At 40.4% G+C, this 18,833-nt stretch overlaps 1 protein-coding gene across 3 annotated transcripts in view; it reads right to left on the reverse strand.

Moving 5' to 3' along the window:
• Positions 1 to 18,833, reverse strand: part of ANO4 (anoctamin 4) — a 257,106-nt gene that overhangs the window by 41,249 nt on the left and 197,024 nt on the right. For all 3 annotated transcript variants that reach the window (XM_075856701.1, XM_075856699.1, XM_075856700.1), the window contains 8 exons: positions 17,022 to 17,077; positions 14,740 to 14,861; positions 13,317 to 13,451; positions 9,593 to 9,689; positions 4,570 to 4,630; positions 4,339 to 4,421; positions 2,793 to 2,933; positions 1,566 to 1,730 (listed from right to left, as the gene is read on the reverse strand). In XM_075856701.1, the coding sequence (XP_075712816.1) occupies positions 1,566 to 1,730; positions 2,793 to 2,933; positions 4,339 to 4,421; positions 4,570 to 4,630; positions 9,593 to 9,689; positions 13,317 to 13,451; positions 14,740 to 14,861; positions 17,022 to 17,077 (860 nt within the window). The remainder of the gene's footprint in view (positions 1 to 1,565; positions 1,731 to 2,792; positions 2,934 to 4,338; positions 4,422 to 4,569; positions 4,631 to 9,592; positions 9,690 to 13,316; positions 13,452 to 14,739; positions 14,862 to 17,021; positions 17,078 to 18,833) is intronic.

Consider the following 18,833-nt stretch of genomic DNA (forward strand, 5'->3'; position numbering starts at 1 on the left):
GTATTATGCCTCATTTTACGTCTGAAAATATGGCTCCAATACGTCGGCAAACATCTGCCTATTCATTTGAATGGGTTTGCCGACGTACTGTGCAGACGACCTGTCATTTACGCGTCGTCGTTTGACAGCTGTCAAACGACAATGCGTAAAATGACTGCCTCGGCAAAGAAGTGCAGGGCACTTCTTTGCAACGTAATTTGAGCCGTTCTTCATTGAAGTCAATGAAGAGCAGCTCAAGATTACGGGCGTCAAAGACGCCTTGCATAATGCGAGGAGGAGCTTTTACGTCTGAAACGATGCAGTCTGTCTTTTCAGACGTAAAAGCCACTTCTCGTGTGCACATACCCTAAACAGAAAAGCACCACGTGCTTTTCTGTTTACAAACATCCAAACGCAGTGTCATAATGATGGCGGCTGCGCGAAAAGCACGCAGCCGCGCATCCATATGAACAGGGCACACGGAGCTGACACGCTGCTGCCACGTGCGCAAAACGCAGCGTTTTGCGTGCGCGCTAAACGCTCAGGTTCGTCTGAATACGGCCTTAATTCTCAGGATTTTATATACTAGGATGGCTTTGCCATTCTTTATGCACAGTCGTACTTCTTGTTACTGATACCAGAATATGGGTTTTAATATGATATATGTATTGACATCTAAAAGCATAATCAATATACCGTAATATACTTTTATTCTTAAGTCCTAGAAGAGGAATGTGTGACTGTGTTGGTGTAATGGGGTACTAGAAGAAGTGGAACTGGCAAGAATGTAGTGGACAGCCGATGTGTTTAGGGTGGGATTCAGTAGGGTTGGGCCCATTGATATCTTTAATCTAGCTTTTCACAGCTCACTGGGAAACATTTAGGCATCATTTACACGAGCGTAATATACGCGCGTGCGACACGCGTGCTTTTCACGCGTATCGTACGCACCTATATTAGGCTATGGGGCAGTGCAGACAGTCCGTGAGTTTTGCGCAGCGTGAGTCCGCTGCGTAAAACTCACGACATGTTCTATATTTCGCCGTTTTTCGCGCATCACGCACCCATTGAAGTCAATGGGTGCATGAAAACCACGCATGCCGCACGGAAGCACTTCGTGGTTCGCGCAACAGCTGTCAAACTCTGAATGTAAACAGAAAAGCACCACATGCTTTTCTGTTTACAAACATCCAAACGGAGTGTCATAATGATGGCGGCTGCGAGAAAATCTCGCAGCCGCGCATCATACACTGATGACACACGCAGCTTTTAAGTGCCGTTTGCGCACGCAAAACGCCACGTTTTTTGCGTGCGCAAAACGCACACGCTCGTGTAAATCAGGCCTTAAAGCGCTTACAAAAATGATACTTTGTTATTATATTAGGAAACTAATTTTGATGCAATTCCCTAATATAATATGTAAATTGCTCCAAAAGTAGAGCTGCACTTTTAAGTAAATGCTTATATTATATATATCTATTTATACATCAACCTAATATTATCTATCTATGATTTGTGCCATGCTCTCATCATACGCCTTATAACGGAACAAAGTAAATATTGATTCTGAAAACATCTTATCTTACCACATTCAGAAGCATTATGATACAGAAGTTGATGCACACTGCAGTCCCTGTGGTAGCAACCTGAGAATTATTCCTGATTAAGGCCCATTTAAAGGCAGCAAATGTACTGACAGTCACAACACGATATATAACAATGCCGAAAACAGCAGCAATTACCACACATATCTAAAGAGGGAAAGAAGACAAGCTCGTGTCAGAAATAGAACCATGATTTCAATACAGGCACTATTACATGTGTATAGAAATTTTCATGAGAAACGGGAACATTTCCCATTAGTCCCAAGCAGCTCAGTAAGGACCATGAAAAGCCCTTCTGGCTTGTATAGCCCCTGAATCCTATCATGGAGTGTTATATCGGGTATAGTACCAGTCTGTGACACTGCTGGGAGGTGAAATAGGAAGCTCCAAACGTGCCACTAAAATCAGAAGGAGAGGTGTATTTTTGTACCAAGTCCCCCTTCTGTCCCTGTTCCCTGATCTGCAATACCGCAGGCAGTGAATAACAGTACTGCTCATCCTGGCTATAGTGGGGTATGGGAAAGGGTAACTTGCATCCATATGTATGGGATGCTGGTCCCGAGCTTGCATAGTATAAGGGCGCAGGGTTTAGAGCATTATACACTATACAAAGATACAAATGTATATAAGGAAGGTCCTATGATTATTTTGCAATAAGAATACCTCCCAACAGTTGAATTCCTATTCACAAGATACTTTTAAGCTCTGCCCGATCCACTGAGGAACACCCATAGAACCTCCCAGAAGCACCCACATTTGGCCATATTTGAATAAGCCCGCCCCTATGTAGAATCATGAAAAACTAGACAGTAAAGGGGAATGAATTAAGCTCGGCATTGTTAGCTTACAAAAGGTTGCCCAAACTGGATACAACTATATATGCCTCGTCTGAACTGAATGCCATATTTCCCATTGATTTCAAAGGGAACCTATTTGTAGGCATTTTGCTAGTGTTTTTCAAGGCGTATTTCGAGTAGTTTACGCTCTGAAATATGCCTGAAAACACTGCGTGTGAACATACCCTTAGTGAAATGTATTGGATGGAGCTTTCATTTAATAGGTAATCAAAGGGTAAACTATAAACTAACTTGCTATTGATTTTTAAATTTCCCTGGGAGGAGATTCACAGAAATAGAATTAACAGGCGACAATGCTCTTAAGTATATGAGTCAATGCAATACTTCTATTATAATATAAAAAATTACAAACCATAAAAAATATTCCAGAAGCAGAAACTACAAGTCTGCTGCATTTATCTGTAAAGGCTTGATAAGGCTCCGGCTTTCCTGATATTGGGTTCAGCCGTTCTTTTTTTGAGTATTTGGCTTCAAATTGAGGACGGATTTCTTCCTAAATTTAGAAGAAAAAAAAAAGTATGCTCAATTTTAAAATCTTATTAAAAAAATTATTAATTCCTTTAAAATTTTAGAGAATGTTATATTGAGTGCATAAACACATGTTGATGATCTAAGTTCAGTTTAGTAGAACTGCAATAGGTACAGGTGCTGCGGCCGTAACATGGACCCTTAAATGTGGCTTTATGCCAATTTCACACTAGCGTGTTTTGTATCCATGTCACATCCATATTCATATGATCAATATTGCAAAACCAATGTTAGCCTTTTCACATGGTCATATAAGATATACGTGTATTTGAAATATGCAGTGTGTGCTACTTTAAACCATGTTTGCATAATCGATCATGAATGCAACTACAGACGCTATATGATCTATATTGACAGTTTGGTATTCTGCATAAGAAGGCATAGACTCATGTAAAATTGGCCTGAGAGGCAGTTATCATGGCATGACATGAAAATGACATTAAAATATATGTCTCAGATATTACTGACATAGCACCGGTCTATCCTATACCATCAGGGCAGTCCGGCTGGTACTCCTGTCAGGGGCTCGGCAACAAAAATAAAAAAAAGGGGCACAGCGGTAGTTAGTTTGGAAAAAGTAATGGGCCCCATTATATTGCAGGTCTCCAAAGCAACTACTGGTGGGGCCCTGCTTCACAAGGACATTGTGAGCAGGGCCCCAGCATCCGGAGCCCAGAAGTGAAAAGGTACCCAGAAGTGAGGAGGTAAGAGGACCCGACCCGGGAGCATTAAGAACATAGGAGTCTGGTCTGGGGTCTGAATTTTTTTGGTTGAAGTCTGTTCTGGGGTTTAATTTAATTTAGGGGTCTGGTCTGTTGTCTGAATTTATTTAGGGTTCTGGTTTCGAGTCTGAATTAATTTGGGGGTCTGGTTTGGGGTCTGATTGGGAGTGTGAATTAATTTAGGGGTCTTAGGTCTTAATTTATTAGGGATCTGGTTGGGAGTCTGAATTCATTTAGGGGTCTGGTTGGGGGTCTGAATTCATTTAGGGGTCTGGTTCTGAGAGCCTGCAGGAGCGAAAAGCAGCAGCCAGCACTGCATCTTGGTGAGTCACTGTGCTATGTACATGCAGCAGTTTTAGTGCAATTTTTTTAATTTATTTTGCCGCCCTGCACACCTACAATCTCTCTCTTGGCCCCCCACAGATCCCCTGCCCACTTGTCTCCCCCTGTCCCTTCACAGAGCCCCTGTCAGGGTGCGTCTCCCCCCTGGTCCCACTCCCATATCCGCCACTTTCTGCTCTCTTAGTCCCCTCGTCCTCCCATAGATTCTTGCCACCTAGTCCCTTCCCCTTGTCCCCTGACAAAGCCCTCATTGAATATGGTGTTTACCTAAACTTATAAAATAGGCACATGCTCTGTTACTCTTACCTCCTCTTCTTCCCAGTCTATTAAATCCCAGTCATAGGCAATCACAGCTCGTCTTCGTTTCCAAAACTCCAGAAAAACAGTAGCTAAAAAAACAAAACATGTAACTGATAACAATATTTAGTATTAAATTAGCAAATTGTTCTTTACAATTAGATTTTCCTGCACATTATATAGCAAGTGTTTAGGAATGTAACAATGTCCATTGTAGTTTTTCTTAATATATTCACTTACCCCAAACTGCCATGAAAACTGCAAAGAATACAGTTGCTCCATTGTCGAAAAGATGGGTAACCTGGAACAAAAAAGTACCACCTATAATAGCAGTATTAGGGTATGTGCACACGACAGCGCAAAAAACGTCTGAAAATACGTAGCCGTTTTCAAGGGAAAACAGCCAATGATTTTCAGACGTTTTTTGAGTAACTCGTGTTTTTCGCTGCGTTTTTTACGGCCGTTTTTGGAGCTGTTTTCATTGGAGTCTATGGGAAAACAGTTCCAAAAACGTCCCAAGAAGTGTCCTGCACTTCTTTTGATGAGGCTGTAATTTTACGCGCCGTCTTTTGACAGCGACGCGTAAAATGACAGGTCGTCAGCACAGTACATCGTAAAGCCCATTGAAAGTAATGGGCAGATGTTTGCCGACGTATTGGAGACTTTTTTTCAGACGTAATTCGAGTCGTAATACGCCTCCATTACGTCTGAAAATAGGTCGTGTGAACCCAGCCTTAGGGTATGTGCACACGAGAACTGGCTTTCACGTCTGAAAAGACAGACTGTTTTCAGGAGAAAACAGCTGCGTCGTTTCAGACGTAAAAGCTCCTCCTCGCATTTTGCGAGGCGTCTTTGACGGCCGATCATTTGAGCTGTTCTTCATTGACTTCAATGAAGAACGGCTCAAATTACGTTTCAAAGAAGAGTCCTGCACTTCTTTGACAAAGGCAGTCATTTTACGCGTCGTCGTTTGACAGCTGTCAAACGACGACGCGTAAATGACAGGTCGTCGGCACAGTACGTCGGCAAACCCGTTCAAATGAATGGGCAGATTTTTTACAACGTATTGGAGCCGTATTTTCAGACATAAAACGAGGCATAATACACCTCGTTTACGTCTGAAAATAGGTCGTGTGAACCCAGCCTCAGTCTAATCGTGCACATTGGTGGCAAATTCAATTTTCCAATAGCAACAAACCTCTATTTATAATGATTAAATGCCTATAAATTCTGTCATATAATTGCATTATTTTTATTGGTAAGCAAGATTCACAATCTTCCTGCTGCACTGTAAGTATACTGCTGCAATTTTTTTAAGAAACATGAAGAAATATATATAAAAAAGCACAAATATACACTGTAAGGCCTCATGCACATGACCGTAAGGATTTTTACTGTTCGCAAATACGCATCTGCAGATACGGATGCACATCCATAGCAATCCGCAATTGCTGAAGCACCCATAGACTCCTTTGGGCAAGTCCATGCTGCAGTTGCAGATAAGAATAGGACATGTTCTATATTTTGCGGATCATTTCTACGGCCCGGACGCACATCCGTGTTTATATACGGAAAGGTTTCCGTGGCCAATAGATTTTAATGGGTCGGCAATTTCATCCGTAATTACCTGATCCGAAATTACGGATGAAAACTATGGTCGTGTGCATGAGGCCTAAGATAGATAATTGGTGGATCCATGATAAATTCTCAAGTTATGTAAGCGCATTTTTGCTTCAAGCTCCAAGGCAGTTTTAGGGGAGATAGTGAATATTTCTTTACTTATAATGTACTGCTTTCTGCCTGTACTACATGTACTGTATCGCTCTCTACCCGTATATGTACTGTACTGTTATTTACACCTGTACTGCATGTACTAAACTTCTTACTCTATTGCTCTCTAACTGTGCTACCTGTACTGCACTGTTATCTACCTGTACTACATATACTGAACTTCTTTGTAACAGTGCTATATGTACTGTATTTCTCTCTACTTGTGTTACATGTTCTGCTCTCTACCTGTGCTACATGTACTGTACTGCTCTCTACCTGTGTTACATGTACTGCTCTCTACCCATACATGTACTGCACTGTTATCTACACCTGTACTGCATGTACTAAACTTCTTACACTATTGCTCTCTAACTGTGCTACCTGTACTTCACTGTTATCTACCTGTACTACATATACTGAACTTCTTTGTAATAGTGCTATATGCACTGTATTTCTCTCTACCTGTGTTACATGTACTGCTCTCTACCTGTGCTACATGTACTGCACTGCTTTCTACCTGTACTACATGTACTGTACTGCTTTCTGCCTGTACTACATGTACTGTACCGCTCTCTACCCGTACATGTACTGCACCGTTATCTACACCTGTACTGCATGTACTAAACTTCTTACTGTATTGCTCTCTAACTGTGCTACCTATACTGCACTGTTATCTACCTGTACAACATATACTGAACTTCTTTGTAATAGTGCTATATGTACTGTATTTCTCTCTACCTGTGTTACATGTACTGCTCTCTACCTGTGCTACAAGTACTGTACTGCTCTCCACCTGTAGTACATGTACTGTACCACTCCGTGCCTGTACTAAATGTACTGCACTGATCTCTACCTGTACTACGTGTACTGTACTGTACTGTTCTCTACCAGTATTACATGTATTATACTGCTCTCTACCTGTACTCCATGTACTGTACTGTCCTCTACCTAAACTATATGTACTATACTGCTCTCTACCTGTACTATATGTACTGTACTGCTCTCCACCGGTACTACATGTACTATACTGATCTCTGCTTTTGCTACATGTACTGTACTGCTTTCTACCTGTACTACATGTACTGTACTGTTCTCTGCCTATACTACATGTACTGCACTGCTCTCTATCTGTACTACATGTACTGTACTGCTCTCTACCTGTAGTACATGTATTGCAGAGCTAAGTACATGTTCTACATGTATTGTACTGCTGTCTACCTGCGCTAAATGCACTGCACTGCTCTCTACCTGCACTACGTCTACTGTACTGCTCCCTACCTGGACTACATGTACTGTACTGCTCTCTACCTGTACTACGTGTACTGTACTGCACTCTACCTGTAGTACATGTAATGTACTGCTCTCTACCTGCACTACGTCTACTGTACTGCTCTCTACCTGTACTACATGTACTGTACTGCTCTCTACCTGTACTACGTGTACTGTACTGCTCTCTACCTGTACTACATGTACTGCACTTCTTTCTATCTGTACTACAAGTACTGTACGGTTCTCTACCTGTACTATATGTACTGTACTGCTCTCTATCTATACTACATGTATTGTACTGCTCTCTACCTGTAAAACATGTACTGTATTGCTATTTCCCTATACCAATTGTACTGCTCTACTTTCTACCTGTACTACATGTACTGATCTCTCTACCTATACTACATGTACTGTACTGCTCTCTACCTGTGCTATATGTACTGTACTGCTCTCTGACAATACCACTTGTACTGTTCTGCTTTCTACCTGTACTACATGTACTTTACTGCTCTCTATCTGTACTTGTACTGCACTGTTATCCTCATGTACTGCATGCACTGAACTTCTTTCCACCAGTGAAACATGTACTGCACTACTATCTACCTGTGCTACATGTCCTGTACTGCCCTCTACCTATGTTACATGTACTGTTCTGTTATCTACCTGTACTACATGTACTGTACTGCGCTCTATCTTTACTGTACTGTATATATTGTCCTGCTATCTACCTGCACTACATGCTTTGTACTGTTTTTTTACCTGTACTACATGTACTGTGCTGTTCTCTACATGTGCTACATGTACTGTACTGCCCTCTACCTGTACTACATGTATTGTACTGCTCTCTACCTGTGCTACATGAACTGCACTGCTCTCTACCTGTACTACATGTACTGTACTAATATCTACCTGTCATACATGCCCTGTACTGCTCTCTACCTATGCTACATGTACTGTACTGTTATCTACCTGTACTACATGTACTGTACTGCTCCCTATCTGTACTGTATGTATTGTCCTGCTATCTACCTTTACTACATGCATTGTATTGCTTTCCACCTATACTACATATACTGTGCTGTTCTCTACCTGTACTGTACTGCTATCTACCTATACTACATTTACTATACTGCTCTCTGCCCATACTACATGTACTCCTCTTGTATACGGTACTGCTCTTGTATATGGTACTACATATACTGTCCTGCTCGCTACCTGTACTGCATGTATTTTACTGCTCTCCACCTGTACTACACATACTCTACTTCTCTCCACCTGTATTATATGTACTGAACTGCTATCTACCTGTACTACATTTGCTATACTGCTGTCTATCTGCACTATATGTACTTGTACTGCTATCTACAGTACCTATACTACATGTACTGTACTTCTCTATACCTTTACGACATGACCTGTTCTGCTATCTACCTGTACTACATACATTATACTGCTCTCTACCTGTACTACCAATTCTCTACTTCTCTCCACCTGTACTATATGTTCTGTACTGCTTTTTACCTGTGATACATGTACTGTACTGCTCTCTAACTTGTACGACATGTACTGTACTCCTCTCTACTTGTACTACATGTACTGTCCTGCTCGCTATCTGCTCTACATATATTGTACTGCTCTCTACCTGTACTACACATACTCTACTTCTCTCCACCTGTACTATATGTACTGAACTGTTATTTACCTGTACTACATTTACTATACTGCTATATATCTGCAATATATGTACTGTGCTGCTATCTACAGTACCTATACTACATGTACTGTACTTCTCTATACCTTTACGACATGACCTGTTCTGCTATCTACCTGTACTACATACATTATACTGCTCTCTACCTGTACTACCAATTCCCTACTTCTCTCCACCTGTACTATATGTTCTGTACTGCTTTTTACCTGTGATACATGTCCTGTACTGCTATCTACCTTTACCATATGTACTGTACTGCTATCTACCTTTACTACATGTATTGTACTACTCTCTAACTTTAATAAAAGCTCAATACTGTTCTCTACCTGAGCGACATGTACTGTATGGCTATCTTCTGGAACTACATACAATGTACTGTTCTCTACCTGTACTACTTATTTTTCTTTAATCTTCAGTTACAATATTTTCAAGTTACAATGGTTATCCTGGAAAAAATTAATACTATAACTGGATGAACCACTATTTCTATTCTCAGAGTGGGTATTAAATTACCTTGGCATAGACGCAGCTGTCTGATAACTTCATATACGGGCAGTATTTATCACACAGTGGACACATTGTTACATTTGTGGCTTGGCAGATTTCTTTGCTGTAAAACAAAATAATGAGACAAAGTTTGGTGGGAAAATATTTCTTTCACTGGATTGAAGCAATTATGGTTTTAAACTGCTCTGCATGTAAGTATATGAGGCCACACTACACAACATTGTCACAGTAACCCCAGCAGCATAAAGTCAAATAAGCTAATTGCTGTATAATGATTGTCCAACTTCTTCTCTCCATTCTGCATGAAATCATGTGAAAAGAAAAAAGAACCCAGTGATTCTGACACACTGCGTTTTGTATACTGATAAAGAGAACATTACAGAACGGTGACTACGCTGCTGGGAAACTGTGTACCTTATTACAGGTTCAGTCATATCATTTATGTTATTACTATGTCATAGGATAAAGGTATTTTTGTCCAGATGTACCGTAGATAAAAGAAGTGTTTTATATGATCACTACTAAGTTGAAACAGTTTTAAGTTCAATAACAAGCTGCTGGTACAAGACTGCTGCAGTATCCCCAGATGACCCTATGTTTCATCAGGGTTTTCTTCTGGAAGATAAATTATTAAAAACCTGTCAGTCTGACAGAACTGTGTCCTCGCTGCCAATTAAATATGGAGCACATTAAGGCTAGGCTCACACATAGTGTAAATATTACAGTGGTGCAGCAGTCTACAAATTCGCACCAAAATCTGCATTGAGATCAACATGTGTTTTGCAGTTATTGGTATGGTTATAGCCACGGAATTCACTTATTACATTGCACTGAATAAAATCCTAGGGCATGCTGCAGATTTAAAAATCCACAGCATGTCTGGAATTCCCTGCAGATATTTAGACTGTAAGGGTATGTGCACACGTAGTGACCAAAAACGTCTGAAAATACGGAGCTGTTTTCAAGGGAAAACAGCCCCTGATTTTCAGACGTTTTTTGAGCAACTCACGTTTTTCGCGGCGTTTTTCGCGGCGTTTTTTACGTCCGTTTTTGGAGCTGTTTTCATTGGAGTCTATGAGAAAACGGCTCCAAAAACATCCAAAGAAGTGTCCTGCACTTCTTTGACGAGGCAGTCATTTTACGCGTCATCGTTTGACAGCTGTCAAACGACGACGCGTAAATTGCAGGTTGTCGGCACAGTACGTCGGCAAACCCATTCAAATGAATGGGCAGATGTTTGCCGACGTATTGGAGCCTTATTTTCAGGCGTAAATCGAGGCATAATACGCCTCGTTTACGCCTGAAAATAGGTCGTGTGAACCCAGCCTTAGGGTATGTTCACACACTTAACAAAAAACGTCTGAAAAATACGGAGCTGATTTCAGAGAAAACAGCCTCTGATTTTCAGGCGTTTTTGAAGCTGAGAATGAAATTTGGAGCTTCTTTTGAGGCTTCTTTTCAGACGGTTTTTGAGGCGTTTTTTTGGCATTTTTCATAGTGTTCAATGGAAAATCAGCTCCAAAAAACGCCTCAAGAAGTGACATCTTTTTACAGAGCATCTTTTTACGCTCCGTTTTTTGACAGTGAGGGTATGTTCACACGAGGGCGTCCGTAACGGCTGAAATTACGGGGATGTTTCAGCCTGAAAACATCCCCGTAATTTCAGCCATAACGGCATGTGCAGGCGCTTGAACGCCGCGTCCATTACGGACGTAATTGGCGCTGCTATTCATTGGAGTCAATGAATAACGGCTCCAATTACGACCAAAGAAGTGACAGGTCACTTTTTTGACGCGGGCGTCTATTTACGCGCCGTCATTTGACAGCGGCGCGTAAATTACGCCTCGTGTGAACAGACAAACGTCTGCCCATTGCTTTCAATGGGCAGATGTTTGTCAGCGCTATTGAGGCGCTATTTTCGGAAGTAATTCGGGGCAAAAATGCCCGAATTACGTCCGTAATTAGTGCGTGTGAACATACCCTGAATCGTAAAATGACAGCTCGTCTGCACAGAACATCGTAAGACCCATTGTAAGCAATGGCCAGATGTTTGCAGATGTATTGGAGCCGTCTTTTCAGGCGTAATTCGAGGCGTAAAACGCCTCCATTACGTCTGAAAATAGGTTGTGTGAACCCAGCCTTAAATGGGTTACGGGGATGTTTTCAGGAGGAAACATCCCCGTAATTTCAGCCGTAACGGCATGTGCAGGCGCTTGAACGCCGCGTCCATTACGGACGTAATTGGCGCTGCTTTTCTTTGGAGTCAATGAATAACGGCTCCAATTATGCCCAAAGAAGTGACAGGTCACTTCTTTGATGCGGACGTCTATTTACGCGCCGTCATTTGACAGCGGCGCGTACATATACGCCTCGTGTGAACAGACAAACGTCAGCCCATTGCTTTCAATGGGCAGATGTTTGTCAACACTATCGAGGCGCATATTTCGGATGTAATTCAGGGGCAAAAACGCCCGATTTACGTCCATAATTAGTGCATGTGAACATATCCATAGACTCCAATGAAAACAGCTCCAAAAACGGACGTAAAGAACGCTGCGAAAACGCAGCGAAAATCGCGAGTTGCTCAAAAAACGTCTGAAAATCATTGTTTTCAATGGGCAGATGTTTGTCAGCGCTATCGAGGCGCTTTTTTCGGACGTAATTCGGGGCAAAAATGCCAGAATTACGCCCGTAATTAGTGTGTGTGCACATACCCTCACAGAGCAAGCCACATTGCCCCTATAAAGAATGCAGCCTCGGTGCTTGAGTAGACGCAGAGTAAAATGAAAGAGGCTCTGTCACCATATTTTGCAACCCCTATCTGCTATTTCAGCAGATCGGCGCTGCAATGTAGATAAGAGTAACGTTTTTATTTTTTAAAAACGAGCATTTTTGGCCAAGTTATGACCATTTTTGTAGTTATGCAAATGAGGCTTGCAAAAGTCCAAGTGGGTGTGTTTAAAAGTAAAAGTCCAAGTGGGCGTGTATTATGTGCGTACATCGGGGCGTTTTTAATACTTTTACTAGCTGGGCGCTCTGATGAGAAGTATCATCCACTTCTCTTCAGAACGCCCAGCTTCTGGCAGTGCAGACACAGCGTGTTCTCGAGAGATCACGCTGTGACGTCACTCACAGGTCCTGCATCGTGTCAGACGAGCGAGGACACCGGCACCAGAGGCTTCAGTTGATTCTGCAGCAGCATCGGCGTTAGCAGGTAAGTCGATGTAGCTACTTACCTGCAAACGCCGATGCTGCTGCAGAATCAACTGTAGCCTCTGGTGCCGGTGTCCTCGCTCGTCTGACACGATGCAGGACCTGTGAGTGACGACACAGCGTGATCTCTCGAGAACACGGCTGTGTCTGCACTGCCAGAAGCTGGGCGTTCTGAAGAGAAGTGGATGATACTTCTCATCAGAGCGCCCAGCTAGTAAAAGTATTAAAAACGCCCCGATGTACACACATAATACACACCCACTTGGACTTTTGCAAGCCTCATTTGCATAACTACAAAAATGGTCATAACTTGGCCAAAAATGCTTGTTTTTTTAAAATAAAAACGTTACTGTAATCTACATTGCAGCGCCTATCTGCTGCAATAGCAGATAGAGGTTGCAAAATCTGGTGACAGAGCCTCTTTAAGTACTGTGCTAGATGTAAAATACTAAGAACATGAAGTAAATCTAAATTCTTCAGATGTCATGCAAAAAAACAAAAAAAAAAACTGGTTTACCTGACTTGGCAGCTATCCAATGTAAACATTCCATATAGGAATACAAATAGTCCGATGATTGCTGCTGGAAATAGCATTCCTGTATACCATCCCAGCCATGCAAAATACAGACCAATCTTCTCTCCAAAATACCTCCTGTAAGAACACCAAAATAGGGAAAAAGTTTAAAATGGTTATAAAAAAATAGAAATTTCTACAAATGATTACAATCTTAAAGGAAAACTACATTAGAAAGACATGAGGTCCATCCGATCTGTCTCCTTGAAATAATGCAAAAATAAAAATACCTGGTACTATGTTCTCTAGCACTGCAAGTCTGTCCCCGATCCCCTTAAAATTATGAAAATTAAATAAATACCTCAAACTACATGATAGAATTATACTGGTGCTCAGTGCTCTTTCTCCTCTCCAGTGCTGTAAGCGGAATTGCTATTGGGAAATATTTACAGGTGTGATCAGGTCTTCTCTAGAATAGCTGGTGGGCATGGATATTGGACAATATCACCTATTGCTTAGCCACAATCTAAACATATCAGGACCAAGCTTAGCAATATAACCAAAATAAGTACTGCCTAATGAATAATGATAATTAAGATGGCAGTAATGTAATGTAATACATTATGTATAGGTGATTGTTACCTCTTTTTTCCGCAGTTCTAGCTGTGTGGCAGTAGTTTTTTCAGCTCAGCTAGGGCAGAGCTGTGATCTGAGACTACAGTTTAGCTACAATGCCTATAGGTGCTGAGGAAGTTTACAACACACCTCCTGTCTCATTATTAACAATTTCAGAAAAATCTAAATACTTTTTCCAAAATTCGTAACCATGATGGAAAATGAAGAATTCAAGTTACCTTCAATAATGGACCAACAAATCTAAATGTCACCATACAAATTCAATAAAAATTGGCCAAAACTGACAAATTTCACAATTTCAGTAAATTATCTCGCATTATTTGGTAATGTTCTTGTGCAGAAACCACCCATTAATGAAAGATAACCTGTTAAAATTTTGATCTGCTGTGTTGGATTTTTTGGTACATCAGTTGGCCATTACCGAACAAATAGAGTTTATATTTTGTTAAGCTTCTGCTATAGTAACTGTTTCTCTATATGTACAGTAATAATTAATCGTCATGTTTATTCTGACTGACAGTTGAAAACATTATACCACGGCACTGGCGGGTTTTGTTATTAACCAGCTAAGTTCTACAACTTTACTCTTAGATTTTTGTTATTTGTCTCAATACGTCTTCGTTCTGCCAGGTAGTCAATAATCACTTCTTTGTATATTCCCTACGCATAGCCATCACAGCTTTAAGCAGAGGGACAGAATAGCTTGTCAAGTAAGATATCAGTGAAAGTGAAAAGTAAATGAAACCTGTTAGAAACACCAGCTGCCACAGAATGAGACACTTAGATTTACCGTACGAGATCCAGAGGCTGGTATTTGTACCATACCCCCCAGGAAGCCCAGCACTCAAAAAGAAGATGTCTGTGATTTTCTGCTCCATGGGTCTTTATTGAATTTTTGCTTCTGTAACCTCCCTTAAAGACAAATGAGACAAGAAAGAAGTTAATTACAAGAATGTGAAAGTGTGTAGCTGTAGCTTTGTACAATGAATGGCACCATACTCTGGTCCAATTCCAATATACTAACATTTATTCTATATGTTTATAAGAATATTGTTGTATTAAATGAACAAGTAATAAAAAACGCTCTAGAACGGTAACTGTACATAGGCAGGTCACACGTCCCCATTTAGTATTATTTAGAATCTCATTATTTGCTTATATAAATTAAAGGGTTTATCTAGTTAAAGGGGACTGGTCACCTCTCCTAACATGTCTGTTTTAGTAAATAATTGTATTCCCGATGAGATAACAATTCTGGAGCATCTTTTTTTTAACACTACTTTGTGTTGGTCCTCTGGTATTTCTCCTAGAAATGCATGACTAAATTGACAACTGGGTGTAACATGTTGAAGGTGCATCCCTACACAGTCTGACAATGTCCAATAAGTGCTGATGGAGTGAGTGTAAGGACACGCCCCATTGACAAGGAAAATAATAACACCCATTTGTCAATTTATTCATACATTTCTAGGAGGAATAGCAGAGGAATGGCACAAAGCATCATTCTAAGAAAATATGTTCTAGAATTGTTATGTCATGGGGTATACAAGTATTTACTAAAATAGACATGTCAAGATAAGTGACATGTCCTCTTTAAGAAAACATATTTTAAAATTAGGACATTCTTTGTTAAAAGAGGGAATTCCCTCATTCAGGTCCCCCCATCTATCATCCAGAGTGGAGAGTGGCTACAGAGGACATCTCTATGGAGCATCCTGAATGTCCTTGGATAACACAAACAGCCCATTGAATTCCATGGCCACTGTGAAATGCTTTATTTCCCTGTGGTGGCGCTGCATGGGAATAAAACACTTTTCCTGCAGATTACAGCTGATACAGCCATGGGACACTTTGGAGGACCGTTCTAACAAAAATGGAGTATCCAAAGCAGTCATCCTTTAAGCCCTTGGAGACAAAGACAATTTTTTTCATTTTAGTTTTTCCATTATTGCATTCCAAGAGCCATAACTCTTTTATTTTTTCCATCTATATAGCCAATGAGGGCTTGTTTTTGCAGGTTGAGTTGTAGTTTTTAATGGCACCATTTATTGGACCATATAATGCACTGGAAATTCTTTGTTGGGGTGGAATGGAAAAAAACAACAGCGATTTCACCATTGTTTTTTGGGTTTCATTTTTACTGTCTTTACAGTGTGGTAAAAACAACATGTTAAATGTATTCTGCAGGTCAATACAAATACAGTGGTACCACATTTATATTGTTTTTTTATGTTTTACTACTTTTAAAAAAAAACAACTATTTTTTAAAATAAATGTTGGTTTGTGTCGCCATAGTCTGAGAGCCATGATATTTTTATTCTTCTGTTGATGCAGCATTGTGAGAGCTTGTTTTTTTTGCGAGGTGAGCTGTAGTTTTATTGGTGCCAATTTGGTGTGCATAGGACTTTTTCATCACTTTGTATTCCATTTTTTTCTGGAAGCTAAGTGACCCAAAAACAACAATGCTTGCATTGTAAATTGTTTTTTTTCCTAGGCATTCATTAAAAACGAATTGTAATAGATTGGACTTTTTAGGACACGGCCCTCTCCCTGTCTAACCGCTCAGATGCCGTGGTCGCTATTGCCTGTGGCATCTGAGGGGTTAAACGGCCAGGATCAGAGTTATCTACGATTCCGGACGTTGCAGGAGGGTGTCTGCTGTTTGGAACACCCGGCATCAGCCGCGTATGTTACAGGCTCAACTACTGAGCCCGCGCCAAATTATGATGGCAACTGTACGTCGGATGTCGCCAAGGGGTTAAGGAAATGTTCACATGCAGCAGATTTGTTGTAGAAATTTCTGTGACCTGAAAATCTGCTCCACATATCTGAATCTGTGTCTGTAGCATGTGCATGGATTTCTGCAAACCCCATTCAGATGAATGTGACAGTTGCAGAAATTTTTGTAAAAATTCTGCCAGGTGTGAATATACCCTAACTGTAATTCTTTAGCAGATCTCTCTTGCTAGATAACAATATTCATTACATGACTGTACATATTGAAAACTGACTCAATTAACAAGTACAAATTATCTCATGACAATGCATGGACATGTTAGACTAAGATTATACCTCATGTAAAGGGAATGCGGCTTCATAAGTACAGTTAGAAAGCAATCGGTTCAGTCCTAAGAAAAGAAAAACAGACCTTTTAGTAGAAAATTCAGTGTTGTCAATGACCATCTAAAGTTCAGAGGGACAGGGGACATTTCTCTAACAACAAGAAGAATTCAACGGGAACGGGTGACACATTTCCGTATGTTCACATGTACAATTTTTGGGATAGTTTAGCCGCAGTTAAAGTCGAAATTGTTGTAAAAATTAGGAAATTATGCAGTAAATTCCACATTTCAAAAATGATGCAGCAAAAACCTCACATGTGAATATACCCTTAAGTAGATATGGAGTGTACACTGAAAACAGCCTGGTAAGCTCATACAGAAACAATAACATGGGCTATTGTTACATTTAGGAGTTTGATATAATAAAATATGGATACAATGGAAGAGAACTTTCGGGATCTTATTGTGCTCTCCCTTCTTGGTGAATTTTTGCCACAGAAGAGACAGCACCTCAACAAGACAGCAAAAACATTGGAATTATTGACTGTGAAAATCAAATAAATATAAAAGGAAAAAAATTAAAAGAAGCCTTTACAAGTATTTTTTTTCCTGCTTTGTGATATCTTTCACTTGCTGTAGTGTCTGCCCGTTTATAAATGCATTGTCAACTTTATAGAACACAGTACAGTATTTGGTCACTGTGAAATCATGAAACATGGTGAGAAATTTACATGGGATATATAGCCGATCCTAAGAATTTGGAGGACTCATACACATGGAAGGCCACAGTGCCACCACAGAGGCTCCACACACTTGTTTCTACCGTGTGCACAAGCCCTTAAAGAGGACCTGTCACCTCCTCTGACTTATCTATTTAATAAATACATCTCAATGAAATAACAATTCTGGAACATATTTTCTTAGAACTCTAAATTGTGCTGTTTCTCTGTTATTCCTGGAATAAATGTATAAATAAATTGATAACTGGGTGTTACCATTACCTTGTCAATGGGCATGTCACTACATAGTCTGAGACTGTCAACACTGATTGGACATTGCCAGTCTGTGTAGGGACATACCCCCAACTGGTAACACCCAGTTATCAATTTATTCATAATATTCTATGAAGAATAACAGGGGAACCGCACAACGCAGAGTTCTAAGAAAAGATGCTCTAATATTGTTATGTCACGGAGAATTCAATTATTTACTAAAACAGACATGTCAGGAGAGGTGACCGATCCTCTATAAAGTGCCTTCGGCTCCCTGTGCTGCCATACTGTTCCTTGGTAAAGCGTCATATTATTATTTTATACTCTCCTAGAAGCAATGCTTTGTAATACGGTATCAGATATAATGCATATGAATCTGACAGAAAAATAAACCCTCTTCCCTTAGTATGAAATGGGAGGAATATGGAGGTACAGTAGGGCAACATAGACTTCTATCTGTGCCGTATTACACCTCCCTATAACTCGGAGCTTGCACAAAGCAATATTACCACCTTACACATGAGCCCCTAATCCTAGTGTTTGAATGACGTTGTTTGTTGGAACCATGTAGTGTGTTTATGATTTTATTTTTCACAGTTTAGTTATAGCAATGTGATTTGAATGTTCATTTCTGCATGATATATTTCGAATGACTGTCTAGTGGGTCATAACTTCTTAGTCTAAATGCTGATGGCCAAGATCTGATCAGTCAGATGGAAACACTTATTGATTGTCCTAACCACAAGTCATGCCACATCAACAGTACATTAACAATCTCAACACCTTTATTATCATTATAAAGTCAAGATGCATAAAAAAAACCTAATATA

This window comes from Rhinoderma darwinii, chromosome 3 (genome assembly GCF_050947455.1).
Source record: "Rhinoderma darwinii isolate aRhiDar2 chromosome 3, aRhiDar2.hap1, whole genome shotgun sequence".
NCBI classification, from domain to species: Eukaryota; Metazoa; Chordata; class Amphibia; order Anura; family Rhinodermatidae; genus Rhinoderma; species Rhinoderma darwinii.